A 21307-nucleotide genomic window follows, 5' to 3' on the forward strand; every position below is an offset into this window, starting at 1 on the left:
CGAAAGAAACAAAAACACTGTGCCACATCTAGTCTACAGCTGATGGTGCAGCAAACCAGTGAGTGAAAAATTAACTAGCAAGAGAAAAATTGGGGTGGCGGGTGTGAGAGGTAAGTATTCTTTTCGGCCTGGCCAGTGATTTTCAACTTTCTCTTTTCATTTTTTCCTCCTTTAGCAAACAGTAGTCTCCCATCCCGAAAAAAAAAAACGATGATGCGTATTATTCTGCACAACTAATATATAATTATTTTTTGGTAGAAAAAGTCAATCTGGTGCAAAAATTATTAGGTTGTTTTTATTTACCTTTTAGACCGCTAATATCGATGACATTAACACACATCACAAGGAGTTGGAGTGAGGAGGACATGAACATATTTTCAGGTTTGAAATTTGAAAGCAATTATGGGCCTATTTTAAAAATGTTGAAATGGGCAATATTTTGCGTTGGTCTGAGAGTATTTCCATTACAACAATGAGACCATAACAAGTTGGGTTATCAGACCTGCAAATAAGTAGGGTGGGGACTGGATTTCACACAAGAAGATAATTTTTTTCTTCTTCAAATTTTCAAAAAATCAATGTAGACCAAGAATTAGTTTTATAATATTCCTTGTTTGCGCCATAAAATCACCATTTAAAATCATTCATCGAATCATAATAATAAATTACCAACACCGCCTTAACCTTGGTAAAATATTAACAGCCATCAAACTCAAACATCTCATTCTCAACTATCACAGCAAAGTCTTAACAATCAAAAAGACATCAAAGTATTATAAAAAATTAGAGTCATAAATAAAAACTTATAGAGGAATTAATATTATACGAGTAATATAATAGTATTCGTCTATCAAACAGAGAATAATCGCAAATATCCTTTAGAATTAAAACAATTCTCAGCATAATTTACATATTTGAGGCTGTGTCAAATTATGTTTTATGTCGCATGTGACGAAAAGACAAAGATTATTAATTGCTTTAAAAAATGTATGGCAAAAATAACAAAATAATTTGTTTTCTTTATTTTTAAACTAGATTTCGAATATGAAAATAACTCCATTGACTTAGAGCCTGACACCAAAAGCAGAGCCTGGCTCGTGTCTGATTCGACCTGACCTGTACTTATTTGCTGGTCTGATATCCCAAATTGCTATGGTCACATTGTTGTATTGGAAATCCTCTCAAACCACAGCAAACTATTTTCAATGACAACAATGTTAAAACGAACTCATAATTGTGTCCGGATATCAGATCTGTAAATATGTTCGTGTCGCTGTGGTCGTATATTATGGTCGACAGAATAGCAAGAATGGAGAAATAATTTAAAACTTGAAGAAAACCAAATTCAAAATAATATTTTATATATTTTGCATCTACAGTTTATAGATAAATATTTTCATCATATTTTTTATGAACAACTTTGTCCCCGCTTCACTCGCGACAGGAAATTATCTATTTTTATCTTTAATGACATGACCCCTTTATTTCTTTGGGTCTCAAAAATTTGAATTAAAACATCAATGAATTAAGACAACTCCCTAATTGTCAAAAAGTCTAAACCTAAGACTGAATTCGTGTGTCTAAGACTTGTTGACAAGTGGAGTTTATCTTTATCGGGCATGATGTAAAATAAGTTTTCTGGTTTTAAAAAAGTGTGAATCAATGTGTTTAATCATTGCATGACAGTATTGACACAGGCCCCTTTACAGTTCGGTGAATTTTATAATATTTTGAACATAAATTAATTCCAACATTATGGACATTTCAACTTCATTTGACAATGTAAGTAAACATAACAAATTCATTGCAATAAATAAATTAAATCAAGAGAATCAGTAATAAAGCATTGCAAAAAATAATGATAATAAATTGTATATGAAATTGAGACTTAGAACTGTTGAGGGATCATGAAAATAGTTAAAATAGCACATAATAGCAAATTAAAAGGTTCAAAATTTTAATATTCAGATGATATAAGGTCCATGATATCAAAGACCTTTAATGTGTCTTTCATTGTTGAAACATTAAGAATTTGAATTGCAAAAAGTATTCTTTAAATACTGGAAACTTACGGTGTTTTAGCAGAAAATAGCAAATTATTTTAAGTGTTGTTGACCCATAATCTGTCTGTAATATTATGGGCATTTGTATGACATCATAACAAGAATGTGGCAATTAAGACAATAGTTTAAGTGAAACCAACTGCTAAAAACTCTTGTTTGTAACATCTACTATAACAAATCATTCCTCTGTATCTATTACAATAAGGGTCTAATAAAAAGTGATATCTGACCGATTCACGGTGTGGTGCACAACAAACAGTATCTGGTGCCCTATTTTGACAGATATTTTGGAGTCTGTCGGAATTGACATAAAATTAGAAGTGAGCTTTATTTAGAATATTATAAGAGATTATAAGAGAGATTATAGAAGAGTTTATAATCTCAATTTATATTTACATCTGTCAGACAGAACATATGTCTATGTAAACAAATTTATTTAGTTAATTTGGATGTGATTTGCTCACAAAATGTTCTGAAAAATATTGTGAGCTGAAATTGAGGCGAAAAAGCTCTATAATACAGACATACAAACAAGAAAAGTCAAATATTACATGACGATGCATATCAGTTAAGAAAACAGTAAAAAGGCCTACATTTCATTAAGTGGGCGTTTTCATCTCGCCCCTATCCAGACAATCTTATTATAACTGAATTTTCTCTCTTGAGGGCATGAATACAGTACACTATGTAGGTTTCTAAATCTTAAAGGGTAAAATTGAAGTGTTTAATTTGGCAACCAAACACGTGTATTTGAATAGGTGTTTCAAGGAAAGTACTACGTGATTCAAACATTTTCTTTGTGTAGTCTTTGGCATTCGGAAGAAAAGAAGGGGGGGGGGGGGGGGATAAAACATAAAAAGGAAGAAATCCACTAGTGATTGCGTTTAGACATTATTCTATGCATGACTTGACAGATTAGATCGATGAACATACGACATTCGTGTTCTTTTCTTATCTCTAAAAATAGTAGACTTATTATTTTTTATGTAGCACGCAGAGTTTAAAGCACACACACACACACACACACACACACACACACACATTTTACACACACGCGAGCGCACACTCCAAAGTCATACAACACACGCACCAGTACGTTCACACACAAACGCACACGGGCGTACACATACACACACAAAAACACACCCACGCAAGCACAAGCAGCAATTTTTCGAAGGGCAATTTGGCATCAAACCTTTGACACATCAGAGAAAGAGAGAAGAAAAACTGAACGTAATGGAAGAACAATTATTTGTCTAAGTATTGTCATTTTATATAGTGGCTATTTCTACTTTCTCAAAATAAAACAAACTCTATCAGCTACTCTTTGACTTCGTAATAAAATAATGCAATAAGTCAGTGCAACAGTTCGATTTTCACAACTGAAATATCATCATAAAAACATTATAATCACTCACAGCTTTGGAAACATAGTATGGTAGTGAAGATGACTATGGATGATGATGATGATGATGATGATGAGATGATGATGATGATGATGATGATGGTGGTGGTGAGGGTCGTAGTGGCGTTGACTATTATGATGACGATGATGAGGTTGATGATGATGATGGTGTTAGTAGTTGTGGTGATTTTTCGATGAAGAAATGCACACAAAAAACATAGTATTTACTAGACATATGACACAAAGCAATGATTGAGCAAGTGATGATGTTTTATGCCACTTGGGAGGAGATACATTTCGTGGAAAACAACTAAATATACATAGAAAAGTTCAACCTTCCCAGCAATTATAGTAGGATATATTATTCTCCTAATGACGAAAATCTTATATTTAAATTTGGCCAGAAATGGTTTACTTAAAATCTCGATTAATTAAAATGAACCTCAAGTTCTAAAAAAAATATTGAATCTGAAAAGTTTTTATTCTTAAACCTGAAACTTCGTTGGAATTAAAGTTTTTCGGACTTGACGAGTTGAGTCATGAATTCATCAATGTTTGAAGTTAATAATTCTGGCTAACGTTAAATAAAAGCTCTCTGTCAGTGAACGACAAAATAGGAATTGGTAGCAATAGCTTAGGGCTTCTTCGGATACATTTTTTTTAAACATATCAAAAACGCTATGAGTATGAGCAGAATGATCCGTTTTGAAAATACATCATAGAGAAACAAAACAAAACAAAACAAAACAAAAAATTAGAAAAGATGAAACTAAGAAACTACAAAAGAGTTAGCTTGATGCTCAAATTTGGTATTTTGTCTAAGCTGATAATAACATTCAGACTTTCTCAATCCCATTATAGTGATCTCAAATTTAAAAATAAAGTGAAATCATTGTGTTAATTCATTTATGAAAATTGACAAGATACCGTATAGATCGTGAATAACAGCACTGTGTGAGGCTAGTGTTTTCGTGAACTCTCTTAGGAGTCGAACGGCACTGCGACACTTTGAGGTCGTATATTATGTGCTTTGGCATTACAATGACTTAGGAATATTACAGGGCATTAAGACATTACAACATAGATTCAAATCTCGTCAGCGCTTGAGCACTCTTAAAAGAAATCTCAAGTTTAGACCTATCATTTTTATTTTATGACTTGGGTCACAACTTTTTCTCAATCAAAGTAATAATAATAATAATAATAATAATAATAATAATAATAATAATAATAATAATAATAATAATAATAATAATAATAATAATAATAGTAATGTATGGTTTTTATGCCTTCCCCGCATATCAACAAGCTCAAAGCGCTTAAAAGTAACGTGGCTACTTTCACTCAAACCACTTAAACATGCAATATGAAAAAAAGCAATATAATTCAACAGTGCTACATATTAAAAAGAAACCTTTTAAGATATTTTTAAAAGAAATCTACATCATTACTGTCTCTGATATATCTTGGGAGGGAGTTCCAGATAAGGGGTGCCTAATATTCAAACGCATGCTCGCCAATTTGCGAGACATTTTTGGCTTCACAAGTATGTGATTAACAGACTTTGGTCTCAGATTTCTGGATGTGACATAGAATTTAAGCATGTCATTAAAGTGGAAATTTTCTGTTCAAAATCTATAGGAATCTATCGTCATTTAAAACCATTTCGAGGTGTATTCATAGTTCACTGCAAGATAATTGGATTGAAAACGGTTATCATCGACGGGAACTTACAGTTTACAGTTTACAGGCTTTTGAATCAAATAATATGGTTTTCATTCGTTTAAAAAAAAATTGCCCTAATAACATAAAAATCGCATCCCAATAAGTCAGTTAAGTGTTTTATTGCATCTCATCTTAGAAGACACACAGGCAGCCCAACCACTTGATCTTGTTTGCTTTTCATAACAATACCCGTAAATGACTTATATGCAATGTTACTTGATTCGAAAAAAAATCAGAAGTGAAAAACAAATAATTTTTCAATGAATTGTTCAAAACAGAGAAAAAAAACAAACAATGATGAATTTGACTTGATGCTCCAATTTTGTGAAGACACGTGATACGGATGTTTCGCATTTCTCCAATATAAAAAGTAGACGCTGAAAGAAATAACCCATAGGTACTCATATGAAATTAGGATGGAGGAAATTTCCATCATCTCAATATCATCGCTCGTCTTGTTGATAAAGGGGATATCCGAAACATAAATATATGTTTCTTAGCGGCAACTGATATCTTATTCTAGACAGTGTTACTTCACGTTATGGTAAGAAGAAAAAAATATTTAGAAGGACTGAGTGGATTCGGCGAGATTCTTAAGTAGATCAACTATTGTGAGATGCCCGCTACAGTATTTAAGATTGGTCAAATAATCTAAAACAATAAATAAATGTAATCAATTGGTGTGAATGTATATGTCTAAAATTTTGAAAACAAAAATACAAGAAGTGAAAAGCAACAACAGTACTCTAGAATTAATCCGTGAATCTGTAGTGTGGAAGCGTTGATAAAAATTACTTGCTTCTCTTTCGATCGGGCTATTTTCTATCGTATTTCCTCTGCCAGATATCTTCTTCTTCTAGGTTCCATGCCTGGTCCAGGCTTCGGATACTGCATGAATTATCTCTCTCCATTCCTCCCTGTCTCTTGCCTTTTCAAACAGCTCTTGGATTGTTAGGCTGGTGAAGCCCTTCAGTTGGTCTATGAGTGTTTTTCTTTGTCTCCCCCGGGCGCGTTTACCAGGTATTTTTCCACAACTTGCCAGGTATTCATTCTTATCTTTCCTTACTATGTGTCCGAAAAAGGATAGTTGTCGATCCACTATTAAGGGCATTAGTTTCCTTTGTTGGTATGTTTGTTTTAGCACTTCTTCGTTCGTTTTGTGTGCAGTATACGATATTCTCTGCATCCTTCTCAAGCACCACATTTCAAAAGCTTCAATGTTCTTTTGTGTTTCTGCATTTGTAGTCCAGCTTTCGCATCCGTATAACAAGATTGGCCACACGTAGCACTTCAAGACTCGGAATCTAATCCCGAACGACATCTGTTTGTTTTTCAAAATGTTTCCCAGGTCCATGAAGGCCTGTTTGGCTTGAGCTATTCTTGCTCGTATGTCTCGGTTACATCTTCCATCTGTTGTCACTATTGAACCTAGGTATTTAAAACTTTCTACGTTGGTAAGTTGCTCGCCGTGAATCGTTATATTGCAGGTGTTGTTGTTTTCGGGGTTTTTCTGTATTACCATGCATTCCGTTTTGGTGATATTCACTTCCATTCCCTTGGCTTCACTATCTACTACCACTTTGTCAACAATCTTTTGAAGTTGGATTTCTGATGTTGCAATGAGTACCGTATCGTCTGCGTATCTTATATTATTTATGTTGTGACCTCCCACTTTTATTCCCTCCATATTATTTATGCCCCTCATGATTGTTTCTTGGTATAGATTAAACAGATCTGGTGAGGCAACACACCCTTGACGGACTCCTTTCTTAATAGGAATGGAATTTCCTGTAGAGTTTCCGATTTTGATAGATGCCTGCTGGGTGGAGTATAATGTTTGCATGAGTCTGAGGTCTTTCTCATCAGCGCCAATGGAGTGCAGTTGTTTTAGTATTTCTTCGTGGCGTACTCTATCAAAAGCTTTTTTGTAGTCGACAAAACAGAGGTATAGTGGGGTCTGAACCTGTATAGCTCTTTCACTTAAAACACGGAGGAGGTATATACCTCTGCCAGATATAGCAATAGATGTAATTACAATCATCGTATGGGGAAAGGAAAGCCAGTAAAAAATGGTGGTGTAATATATATCGAACCGAAGATTTGCTTGTGATTCTGGTGTTCAAAGGATGAGTTACCACATTAAACCCTATATGATATCATTAAAACTAAAGGTTAACTTATAAATACGGTGATTAATCTCTTTCCTTTTTAATGTCTTTGGCTCCAGGACCCGGACTAATACCAGGACATGTAACACTATTGTTGTTGGTAGTGTTATTATTATTGTTAGTGTTACTATTATTGTTATTGTTGTTGCTACCGTTGTTGTCGGAGACATTGCCGCTATTGCCGGCATCATTTGCACCACCGCCACCAGAACTTCGTCGATAGTGATCTCCTCCTAGAATAGTACTTATTTCCGCCTGCATAAAAGCCCATGGCACGTTAGAGCCTGCAAGGGGGCATTTGTTCCCGCTAGGACAATATACCTCAGAGCCGGCCCCTTGACGTTTAATGCTCTCCTTGGAGCAAGGGAAGCAAAATTTATGTTCGGGTACGGAAGGACACTGTACGAAGTGGGTATCTTCCAATCGCTCTTGGCAGAGCGTGCATTTTAAGAGTTCGTTGCTAGAACACTGAGAGCCGCTGGTGGATTCTGGCATTGTACTACCTACACCGGCATCGGAAACCGGTCTTGATGCGTAAGGCAATAGTAGTCGCCGGCTGCTGGATGAATGGTGGGGCATATGGACAGGGCGTTGTAATTCTGCCTGGCCGGTAGGGGATACGAGATTGTCGGTGACGTTTATGAGAGCCGCCATTGGGGAAGGGCCACTATTTTGAGGACCAGCGGCGTCTGGTGGAGAGGGAGTGTGTGGATTATTGCCTAAGGGAGACATGGACGTCGAGCTCGGCAGACCAGGTCCGTACACCGCGCCAGAAGGTAAAGATAATTTTAGAACTTCAGCTTGACTTTGCATCCACTGTTGACGCTTCAAATGCTCTTCTCCTATTTTACTAGATGACCCTTGGTCGTCTTCCTCTGTACAAGCCACTGGCGACCCTTTCCGCTTTCTGCTTAGCCCTCCGCTACTGCTTGCCGTCTCAAAGTATGACCTAATGTGTGTATCTGGTTTTGTCAGTGGGACAATGCGACCGAGGTGACCTGGTAGCGGGGGAAGACAGCTGTCGACAAATGGAGTAGGTAACAATTCTCTTTTTAAAGGTTCTTTAAAATGTCTCACCGTGTCAGAAAACAAATCGAGGGCATTATTCCACTGGCCACTATTATGTTTCATCTCATATTCCAAGTACACGAGACCCGATGACGTGCCCTTACCAATGTCTTTCACAAAATCGTGGCACATGATCTTCACTAGACTGGATATAGAATTATGAACAGTGCCTGAGCCTATTGGATACTCAACAAAATATTTCAATTCCAAATCATGTGACGATCTAAAACTCACGTCAAATGCAAACATCCGTCCAATTAACAAGTGATCTTTTTTCAACCTGATCTGAAAAGGTACACACGCAGCTAAAGTATTCAGTGTGTCTCTTACCAAACTGTTTTTCTGCACCGCTTCTTCCACGGATGCGTATTTGGCTATCTCCTCTCCCGAATGAGTGGTCGCCTCGTCGTCATCCCTTCGTTTGGTGACCATAAGAGGGGGTTGGGGAGGAGCACTGTGTCGGCTCATTGGAGGAATAAGGTGTAGAGCGAGACGTGGAGGGCTGCCTCTACCATGAAGTTCATGAAAATGTTCTTCTGAAGATCTAACCGGGCCATGAAGGTGACCAACAGGAAGGCCGTTGGGTAGGCGAACCATCGCATTGAAGTCCATGATATTTCTCCGGACTTCCAGCAGTCGCTCTGGTGGAGGTGGATGGTGATGACTATGAGGGGCGGCGGGATGACTAGGTCCGTTGATGGGGAGGGGTGGGCCCGGTGGTCTGACGATATCAATTGGCATGGATGAGTGAGGTGGGCACTCAGATGGACCTGTGCTGACGTTGGGGGGATGAGGGATGCGGGGAGGGGGAGCGTTTGGTGGAACACCGTGGGGTGACGATTTGAGACCATTTGACACTGACCTGGATGATTCCTGGAACGCATGAACACGTTTCATCTGTCTGGCTGCCTCGATGATCATTTCAATACGATCTGGGCCCTCGTAATTGACGCAACCCCTACACACAGGTTCTGAGAAGTCGTGAAGCATGGCCCACGGTGTGCGCGGTAGGTCACACAAGTAGCAATGTTGACGGTGGGTGCGGTGAGGCATTGACATTATTTATCTCACAAAAACCTTTCAGCTATTTTTATATCTCAGATTCAAAGTTTGCTGTGCAGAAGTATATTATGATCACAATAAAAAAAATTGGAGGGGCGAGGGTAGGGGTGAAAAAGTTTCCTTGAAACATATTCTTAAATAGCAAGGTAGTCACAGCAAAGCTTAAAAACATGAAGTTATATCGAAATTAGTATCCATGATTCAGTAGGTCTGAATTACTATAATATTGAATGAGAAATTACAGACGTAGGTGGACAAGTTCTTATTAGCACGGATTTGAAGAAATATTTATAAGCCACATCAAAAGTATATAGGAAGGAAGCATCCTCTGCATAGTGCTTGTGTCAAAGATTTATTAATAATTGCAATACCTAAAATAAAAGATAATATACAGGGAAGTTCAAATTTTAAACAGTGTATTTTAAACACGTCTTTTCTTAATAATAGATGGCTGTAAGCCTATAATCACGATAAATAGGAATAGAAGTCATTCACTAAATCCGTTATTGTTATGAAAACTTTGGTATCGTTGTCTATCATACTGTTATATTTTAATCCGAGTATATCAACTTGTGTAAACCGCATTTCAGATGCTAAATAAATACTTTCTTTTTTAAAAAGTTTATTTTCAACACGCGTTCACAGCACAGAGAAACAGCAGCTGTCGTCTCCGATAACTGAAATGTCTGTCGTGAACAAAAACAAGCGCGAGTCTCTCACCATCATAAATGAACACGAAAATGAAAAAGACACGTTAAACATTCGACATATCCACACGATGTTGAGAGTGATGTAATATCACAAACGCAATGTCAATCTCACTGCTAATACCAATCGATACCTTGATTGAATCTCCTTGCATTCCCCTCCTCCAACTCCAAAATCAAAACGATCCTGTCCGTCACGGTGTATGACAGTTATACACATTATCTGAAATATGTTGACCGAATTCACATAACAGCCGACTAAGTCACAAATTGAACACAAGTATGGTAATATAACGAATGCTTGTTAATCTTATGGGCAATGTCCATTTATCCAACCAAACTTTTGAAGTTAAAGATTATCGCAAAAACTAAGAAATGACAATTTTTTCTTCTTAGCTATGCTACACTGTCTGGCAGGATGCCCGCTATTCACAATGGAAATTGCCAGTGGCGCAGTCCCCTAGCTTCGCTTGCCGCCAAACACTACTCAATAACAATACGCCGCTGCTTTCTGGCTTCCAACTTCCAAGTTTATTTTGTGTTTGAGGAGAAGGGAGGCGGGCGACCAGACAGTAACTGAATTGCGATAAAGTAGGCTACAACGCATGCGCTTGTAAGTGTGGCAGAAGGACGAAAGACTCTCACATATTATAAATTACAAAATTTGCTCAAGGTAAAATAATTCAAGCCTCACTAACCACAGGTAGAAAAAAAAAAAGAAATATGAGAAGAAGGAAAGAATTGAATGGTTGAGGTAAAGAGATGGTGGTGTAGAAATAATTGTGAAGTTGGATGAGACATGACCTTCTTTGAAGGGCTGATTGGAAGTAAACATGCTAATGAACGATAAAAGAAAAAATAGATGGGCTTATAATATTGGTAGGCAATAATAGTCGTTTTCGGCATAATGGGCACCATCAGCGTCAGCATCTCATTCATATTCTTCCATCGGGTAGAGTGAGTGCGTGATGTCATGCACATCGTCGTTAGATCAAATCCTGACTGGAATTCAAACCAAGTCTACTCAGTTCAATATCGCGTGATCGAATTTCCAAATAGCATGCAGCACGCCACGGCCACAAGTTTTCTTTGGATACACTCTAATAAACCAAAATGACGAGAAAGTAAGAAAGGAGGTGATTCATCCATCTTCTAATAAATATCAGGAGAAGGATTGGGGAATAGGGTGAGAGAGAGGAAGGAGGAGGCGAGGTAATAATAGAGTGAGTAGCAAACCTATATAAAAGTTATTGTACACTAATAGACAATCCATCAGGAACAACACCATATAGAAGGAATGAGACTGATGTCACTCAGCTCTTTGTTATCTGATTAATATAATTAAGTAAGAACTGGTTTTTTTAAATGGCTGTCTATAAACAATAACAAAGAGCTGAGTGACGTCAGTTTCATTCCTTCTATATGGTGTTGTTCCTGATGGATTGCTATGAGTGTACAATAACTTTTATATAGGTTTAAATAAATATATAATAATATACAATAATGATAATAAAATAATAATAATAATAATAATAATAATAATAATAATAATAATAATAATAATAATAATAATAATAATAATATAATAATAATAATAATAATAAGATTAATAATAATAAAATAATAATAAGATTAATATAATAAAAATAATAATAAATAATAATAATAATAATAATAATAATAATAATAATAAATAATAATAATAATAATAATATAATAATAATAATAATAATAATAATAATAATAATAATAATAATAATAATAATAATAATAATAAATAATAATAATAATAATATAATAATAATATAATAATAATAATAATAATTATATAATATTATTATTATTATTATTATTATTATTATTATTATTATATTATTATTATTATTATTATTATTATTATTATTATTATTATTATTATTATTATTTATTATTATTATTATTATTATTATTATTATTATTTTATTATTATTATTATTATTATTATTATTATTATTATTATTATTATTATTATTATTATTATTATTATTATATAATCTATTGAGCAGGACATAGTTGACAAGGGAATTTTAAGAAAATTTAATGTTATAAATTTAAGAAATTTAAATGTCAGAATTAAAGATGATCTGTCAAGCTATGCTGATACGAATGGAATAAGAAATGCGTGGTAAACATTGTACAATTAGATCGGTGAGTATTTTTTTAAACAGAGATTTTTTGTGAGGAAAAAAATATCATCAGCCACCAAAAGAAGTATCCATCTCAATGTAATTCTCACAATAAAGGACCCCAGGAAAAGCCTGGGGGGGGGGGGAGCCTCAATTCATAACAATGGCATAATGCCGGTAACAAATACGTGGCAAATGACACTAGAGGGTGGGTGCCCTCCATCCATGAGGGATTTCATCATTGAAAAAAAGGAGAAATAAATAAATAAATAAATAAATAAATAAATAAACAAATAAATATATAAATAAATAAATAAATAACTAAATAAATAAATAAATAAACTAATTAATTTAAATGAATTAAACATCGGAGAGGTCACCTGACAACGTCGTGTACATGATATTTCCATGACTGAGATACCAAACGAAATTATGGACTTGATTTATTAATATTGCTGCAATGGACAACATTTTGTGTTGGTTTGTTAATATTTCCAATACAGCAACAGACATGTAACAATACATACACACACACACACACACACACACACACGACAATTCAGAAGGTAAATCGATTACAATATTACAGTGGGATATCAGAGGTGTCAGGTATTGGTTAATCTTTAACTTTAGTTCAATGGGTTAGGAGCCACAGGACATACTGCATAACATGTTCGAGATTTCCAGGAATCCTTTACAAGTAACGAATCATTTCAAGACACAAGCAGCACGGTCGGGGCCAACTTTCTATATTGAGTCGACTTAAAAATTTTAACGGGGAATTCTCGGAACTATAGTGTAGGTACAAAACAAACAAAAAATATCACACACAAATACACACATAAACAAACAGACACACGTTCACACACACACACACACACACACACACACAGTACACACCAAACGATGTAATGTAGTAAAAAAAATATGTTAAAAAAAAAAAGATCTTTTAACTCCACTTATTGATACTATGCGTTTAGGTAAAACACCCACAACATCACAGGATATGGATAAGGAATGAGATTGACGTCACTGAACTCTTTGTTATTGTTTTTAGCCAGTCATTTTATGATTAGTTTTCACTGAATTATATCAATCAGACTAGGTTACACATAGTTTTGTGTGTTGGTGCGTTATATCTGAGTGGCAGAAGTTATGAGTTATGAGTTTTTTTGTGATTTTGTTTGGGTTTTATATATATATATATATATATATATATATATATATATATATATATATATATATATATATATACATATATATAAACGCATTGCATCAATAACGTACCAACGCACAAAACATGAGTAACCTCGAACGTTTATAGTATTTTTTTTAAAATGAGCTTTAAATGAACTTTATATAGCGCAATATCCACTAAATGTGCTCAAAGCGCTTTACAAGGGGTCCCTGGTCAACAGCAACATTCAACATGTAGGACGGGACATAGTATGGTTAATATAATATAGTGAGAACCTATTACCAAAATGGCTGTCTAAAACAAAGAGCTCCGATCCGTCAATATCGTTCCTTCTATACTGACGTGTGTTACAACTTACAAGAATTTGAAATAATTCTTAGAAATGTATTAAAATCACATAGACTATTGCCGGGTCCTAATAGCACAATTAGTAAAAGCAAATCGACTGACAGTCACAAACAAGGAACAATCAAGAGTTCAGAAAAGTTTGATGTTTTTGTTTGTTTCTTTGTTTTTTGGTTATTTGTTTTTTTAACTGCCCATTTACGACTACAATAATTTGGATTAAGTCCGGATAGGCCCGTGTGCCCTATGAACCTTGGAATTATCTCTCTAAAACTGTAAGAGATGCAGCAAAAAACATCACCATATTAAAATCTAGATTAAAACATCATTTATATAGTATGTATGTCATTAGATTATTTGATTTTATGTCATGATATTATTGCCAATGCAATGCGCATAGAGCTATAATGCTCATCATCATCATCATCATCATCATCATCATCATCATCATCATCATCATCATCATCATCATCATCATCATTATTATTATTATCATTTTTTTAAAAATATTATTATTATTATTATTAGTAGTAGTAGTAGTAGTAGTTAGTAGTAGTAGTATAGTAGTAGTAGTAGTAGTAGTAGTAGTAGTTAGTAGTAGTAGTAGTAGTAGTAGTAGTAGTAGTAGTAGTAGTAGTAGTAGTAGTAGTAGTAGTAGTATGTAGTAGTAGTAGTAGTTAGTTGTAGTTGTTTTAGTAGTAGTAGTAGTAGTAGTAGTAGTAGTAGTAGTAGTAGTAGTAGTAATAGTAGTAGTAGTCGTAGTAGTAGTAGTAGTAGTAGTAGTAGTAGTAGTAGTAGTAGTAGTAGTAGTAGTAGTAGTAGTAGTAGTAGAGGTAGTGGTAGTGGTAGTAGTAGTAGTAGTAGTAGTAGTAGTAGTAGTAGTAGTAGTAGTAGTAGTAGTAGTAGTAGTAGTAGTAGTAGTAGTAGTGGTAGTAGTAGCAGCAGCAGCAGCAGCAGTAACAGTAGTAGTAGTATTTAGTAGTAGTAGTAGTAGTAGTAGTAGTAGTAGTAGTAGTAGTAGTAGTAGTAGGTAGTGGTAGTGGTAGTGGTAGTAGTAGTAGTAGTAGTAGTAGTAGTAGTAGTAGTAGTAGTAGTAGTAGTAGTAGTAGTAGTAGTAGTAGTAGTAGTAGTAGTAGTAGTCGTCGTCGTAATAACATAGAACGTTGAACATAAAAAGTTGATTACAATTTGATGAATGTTTATGATTAGAAGTCATGAAAGTAAAAAAAAAAAAAAAAAAAAATAGGTGTGCAGACGGTACTGTTGCAAGATAAAAATTTGAAAATGTGTGAATGACAGACTACTACCATACACAACATTTGTTAGACATGAAGTTCGAAGTTCAGATTATAGACTGGTTGATTTTTTTTTTCCCTTTTTGCCCCAATAATCATCATTGCTTGTCTGTTGTTATCGTTGTTGCTGTTTCTTGTTCGATTTTTAAAAAGCTGTCTTTTACAATTAGATTTAACACCAATAAATTGTGCGAAAATATTCTGCAATCGCTGAATAAAGTTTTTGTTCAACGCGTTCAAAGCACTATTCAACGAGTCTCTATTAGATCTACGTATTTACTAAGAAATGATAGGGTTTTCCAATGAGAAGGGTGGAATAAAATGTTTTCGTTTACCACCACTACAAATAATCTGCATCTATCGCATATCATGTTTTAACACTGTCATCTAAAAAAACGGAAAGGTAAAAAAAAAGTAATTTGCTTATAAAATTAATGTAACCTTCTAAGGCTAAGAGTAAGTGCCTTTCGCCTCCTAATCATACAACTGGAACGACTCGGCCACCTCTTCTATCCTCTGTATGATATCCCTCCACCTAGAACGGTCTTCTGTAATAAATCTTAAGAGAAAAGGCCTTCTTCCGAATCTATTGTAAATTGATTTCGGATGTGTTTGAGGTCACTGCTCAGCACAGCGCGAATTGCCGTTGGTGGTGGTCCTTTATATCATTAATAATAATAATAATAATAATAATAATAATAATAATAATAATAAATAATAATAATAATATAATAATAATAATATATAATAATAAATAATAATAATAATGACGACGACGATGATGATGATGATGATGATGATGATGATGATGATGATGATGATGATAATTCATTATAGTAACACACGCATTAGCATGTTTTCATTTGCACACACGTGCACGCGCGTGCTCACATACACACAAACACACACACACACACACACACACAAGTGTAATTGCACAATAAAAAGAGTATAATATATAATCAGATACAAGAAGAAGAAAAAAGCGACACAAAAATACTATAAAACTGGAATACGTATAGCAATAAATAATTGGAAGAAAAAAATGCCTTAAGACGTTCTATGAAAACCACTGCACTGTATGAGAACTGGATAAATGGAGCAAGCCCAAGCCAGTCACAAAGCAGTGTGACTAGTTCTAGCAAATTATGATCTTGTATGTAATGCGCTTCAACAGTCGTAACTTAGTAACTGGCTCTAAACTATCGGAACAATGGCGGTCGCCCTTATGAAATATTTCTCCGACGAGCATAAAAGCGTATCCAGAGGTAAAAAAAAAACATTATAAATCTGATCATGTTTTGACTTTTACACATTCTGATCACAAGACATATGAAAAGTTCAAGTCATCATGAAGAATAAAAAGTACCGATTTTCTTTGTTTAGAACCACGATAGCCGCGTTGCTGGGCGACGTGACATCAGACTATTGAATCCAATTACCAAATGATTTTTAAAATTTTGTCGTGTGTGTTGACAACATATGACGATCTTACTATCTTAGCAAGCACTCTAGTCTGCTAGTAATTAATTCTTTTATTTTACACTATCTTTATCCCCCTCACCTTGATCCCTCTCTTTCCCACCTGTACTCTTCTACATCACCCCCCCCCCCCCTCTCCTCCTCTTTCCCAGCATTGCTTGTTTTCTCTTTGTTGTTCGTCGTCGGAGAAATTTTTGTTTGTTTTTTTTTTTTACTTTGCTTGTTTTGGTTTTTACTTTGCTATGTTTGTTTTTATGTTGTTTTTTTTTTGTTTTTTTTTTTGTTTTGTTTTTTTTTTTGTTTTTTTTAATTATTTCTTTTTTTTTCGGTTTGTTTGTTGAGTGGGGTTGTTTGTTTTCTGCATTATTGACAACGGGTCTATTAGTTGATGATGTGGAGCACACAATGTTGCTTGCTAGAAAATACACACGCTAATTCGGATAGAAGCTTGTATTCAAGTGTATTATGATCTTCTCAAAGTCCTAGGAGATATGTTCAATTCTTTTTCATCCAAACCATTACGCGTATGGTCTTTGTTCAAATTTTATTCATCCAATTTGAAATAAATTTGCAATAAAAATGTTTCTTTCATTGAATGGCGGGAGTTGTGACAAAAAAAAAAATTGAGCTTTTATATACAATGTGTTATGCAAGTCTTACAATCACATACAAATATGGATTATCTTTTCTTTTATTTTATTCGCCGTTCTTAAAAGTTGCCTACTTGGCCACGAGATAAATTATGAAAAAAAATACTCGTTTTTAAAGGAAATATCAAATCCAGCACCACAAGCCTAAATGCCCTCCATCATCCGAGCTCCCCGTTCAATGGACCACAGACTTGTTAGCATGCACGTCCGGTATATGCGTGCGTCATGAGTAGACTTCATCCTATACCCCAGCCACGGTGCCTGACAACCATACCAAACCAGCCAGTCGACTATTTCTAGTGCGTGACCTGACGACTCAAACGGACAGGGAGGAAGAATGCGATAAACGCGTGATCAAATTTTCTTGTTTCCCCCCTTGGAATCCGAGACAAATAAAACTTCGTGCTGTCGCCACTGAAATAGTTTATCTCGTGGTGGTCCCGTGCGTGATATTGATGTATTCAGTCAAGGCTAAAGGCAGACGGCATCCGGCAATTTTTCGCTCATCTCGCACTCCGGTCACGCACAGTACCATCGCGGGCTGGCCATGTAAATGAACACGATTTAATCAAACTTGCTGGGTAACGGAACTACGGCACGCAAACTGATCACGATAAAGGCCCATCGGTCTGGGACTGGGGAGGCAAATGCCAGACGTAGTAAGAGCGCAACACGCACGGAACGTTGCGTTCTTCGTGCATGGACATTCGACTTCCCCAAGTTACTTTCTCTCCCCCGGTTGTTGGGAGTCACGAAAAATGTTGCTTAGTTTTGATTGGCCACCAAAAGAATGGTGAATTGACTTAATTTTGAGATCAAAACAATATTCTAAAATAGCTTTTTGTTTTGGGTTGTTGGTGTCTTTTTAATTTTTTTTTTTTTAATTTAAAAAGTCGTCGATCTTTTTTTAATACGTCGATTGGGTCAACTTTTGGGAACCCCTTTTCTTGCGTGTGATCAGTGGCCAATTAGTGACAATAAAGTCTCCCAGGTGCTAAATATCTACAGAGGACAAAGTAAGTTCTTCGATTATGTTTCAGGCAGTAAGAGTCCGTTCCCGTTGTCGAGTGCTGGAATAAAAAGTTTCTACCTAAATAGTATGATGAAAAGTAGTATTGTGAACCGAAAGAAGTGAACAAGGAAACGTTGCCAAGAAATAAATGAGCACATCCCATTTCGTTTATCTACCAATATCATTCTACCGTTTCGAATGGGAAGAAGAGAAGAAAAAAAATATTGAACGATTTGAACGATGAAGTGGTTTTGAAAATCATTACATAGTCTCATGTCGTGTTCACCGTTAACTTCAACTCAAGAAAGGTGATACCAATTCCAAATGCTTGATTAATAATTATTATTGGTAGAGGAACGATCGATCCTTTCGCCCCTCTTACGAGATAGCCAAACCTACATCTGACGCACGCGAGGCACGGTATTATGAGCTAGTTGTTTGTGTCTGAGAAAAGGTTGTTAGCATGCTAGCCAATCCTCGAAGCTTCGTTTTTTGACCTCCCATGGGGATGAATCGCGATGGAAGATTAAAGGACTTAACGGGAACTCGCTTGTCTAATCCTTGAATAGAAAATGGCAAAACGAATAGGTTAGGAATTGGTCGTGTATAATAATAATAATAATATAACTGTTTGACATAAATTCGATGTCGAAGGATAGGACAGAATGATGATAAGAAAAAACGCTGACTGATGGATACAATCTTACAATATATTTTTTTTTGTTTTGTATTTTAAGAGAAAACTCCTTTCGTGTGATTTAAAAAGAAAAAAGAAAACTAACAAAAACAAAAACAAAACAAAGTGTACATTTTTCTAATACCCTGGTGTCAACCACGCAGTTACAAAAACATCAGAGATGCCATTTTGGCTGAATTATGAATTTCCTTCCTCTGGAATACGAAAATCTGAGAAGACTGCACGCAAAATGGATATCAAGGAACGGTCTAAGATTGAGGAGGAATAGATTTGAGGATTTTTTAAAAAGCTAAAGACATGGAAAATATCCATTTAGAGAAATGATAGTCCCATTTCTCATGTCTAAATAAGTGAGATTATAGAGGTTTTTTTTTTTTTTAAAGATTATATTATAAAATAAGAATTAAAATAAAGACAGAACATAGAAGAAAAATGTATACTAGATTATTTGGCGACATGCACAACATGAAATAGTCCCAAAATAGTAATGACGAGCATATATGGGGTCACATTACACTATACATTTGTGTGGTAAAATTTAATACGATTGTTGGCAGGCAGAGCTCGTCGAGCATTACACATATATACGCATAGTCTTTACTTAAAGTAGTCCTTCAGAGTCATTAGGCCCATTGAGCTGGAGTTTATCCTGTTATAGCGTGAAACGATCAATAACATGCTACCCATTTGATAGGACGCTGGTCTATCGCGAAGTACTTTCCGAAAAAATCTAACATACCCAGCTACCCAATCACTCCTGGGTGGAGAGACAATAAAAATCGCGACTTCACCCGAGATCCATCTCGGTCCCTTTACGTGTGAAGTGAGTGCTCTACCAATTGAGATTTCCAGTCTTTTGGGTTTTTGTTTTGATTTTTGTTTTTTGTTGGGTTTTTTTTGTTTGTTTTGTTTGTTTGTTTTCTGTTTTTTATTGTTTTTGTTTTTGTTTGTTTTTGTTTTTCTTTTGTTTATTTTTTTTTTTGGTTTTTTTTTTTTTTTTTGGGGGGGGGGGGGGGGGCGGGGATTGTTTTTTTTTTTTGTTTTGTTTTTGTTTTTTTAATAGATCTAATATATGTGGACGACAAACCAAAAGAAGGGAGGGGGGTGGAAACAAATACAAAAAAAAAGAAACAAAACACGAAATTGCGTGCATTCGAATTAGGTCCGTAAATATATGAATCAAGTAGAAGTACGTTACAGCAATAGGCCCAAGGGTCAAGATTATGTAGTGTTAAACATAGTGAAAATTGATTGCAGAATTTTCCTAGCAGCATCCAGCGTACCAATCCTGGTTGAGTGAAAACATGGATCAGAATTTTTCTTTCTTTTTAGATTTATAAACTATATTTATAACATTTGTCTCAATCTGGGAGCGAAATGGAGTGCTTTAAATACGCTATACAAATGGCATCTATTACTATTATTATTATTATTATTATTATTATTATTATTATTATTATTATTATTATCATTACTATTATTAGGGGGAGGGGGGGGTATATTATCGATTGATAATAAATGAATAAATGTACATTTATATAGCGCTTATGCCGAAGCTTCGAAGCGCTTCACATTGGCCATCAGTAAAAAAAAACATTACATACTGCAGATTCGGACATACCGTACGAACAAAAGCTCACACGCATCCAATTACACACAAACATACACACACACACACACACACAATGCACATAAATATATATTACTCACACACACACACACACACACACACACACACGGAGGAATGCGCTTTGCAATAATTCCTGGCATAATCTAATTTAAATACTTCCCAAAGAGATAGGTTTTCAGTTTTATTTTTCAATTTATCAACGCTGCTTTCAAGTCTGACTGACAGTGGGAGTGAATTCCAAGTGATATTAGAAGAAAAGATTGACCAAATTGAAAAGGGTATATAAATAATATTTTATATATATATATATATATATATATATATATATATATATATATATATATATATATATATATAGTGTGTGTGTGTGTGTGTGTGTGTGTGTGTATGTGTGTGTGTGTGTGTTTTATCAATGAACAGCAGCAGTAGAGTCAGTCACAATAATTATTTCAAACTGATTCTCAGTATATCTAGCCTAATGAGGTGAGGCCACGTCAAGTCGCCAATACTAGTGGCTTCTTTCCGTGCAGGATTGCGATGACTGTCGTATCGAGGGGGTTGCATCCCGCTACTTCCAGATTCCGGGGGATGCGGGGTCACAGCCAAGCAGGCTTAGCGACCGTTTAATCAAGGCG

General features: G+C 35.1%; 2 protein-coding genes across 3 annotated transcripts in view; both read right to left on the reverse strand.

The window, feature by feature from the left end:
* LOC144959685 (uncharacterized) overlaps positions 1-21307 on the reverse strand; it is a 93457-nt gene that overhangs the window by 61095 nt on the left and 11055 nt on the right. The window lies entirely within an intron of this gene.
* On the reverse strand, positions 7087-10681 carry LOC144959705 (interferon regulatory factor 2-binding protein 1-like). The gene has a single exon (XM_078892387.1). It carries the CDS (start codon positions 9486-9488, stop codon positions 7386-7388), a length of 2103 nt encoding a protein of 700 aa, XP_078748513.1. The 5' UTR covers positions 9489-10681; the 3' UTR covers positions 7087-7385.

This window comes from Berghia stephanieae, chromosome 1, assembly GCF_034508935.2.
Source record: "Berghia stephanieae isolate SIO BIC M18660-M18661 chromosome 1, UCSD_Bste_1.3, whole genome shotgun sequence".
In the NCBI taxonomy this organism is placed as follows: domain Eukaryota; kingdom Metazoa; phylum Mollusca; class Gastropoda; order Nudibranchia; family Aeolidiidae; genus Berghia; species Berghia stephanieae.

Excerpts from the sequence above, each read along its gene's own strand:
- LOC144959705 (XM_078892387.1), bottom strand. The coding sequence starts at position 9,488 with ATGTCAATGCCTCACCGCACCCACCGTCAACATTGCTACTTGTGTGAC.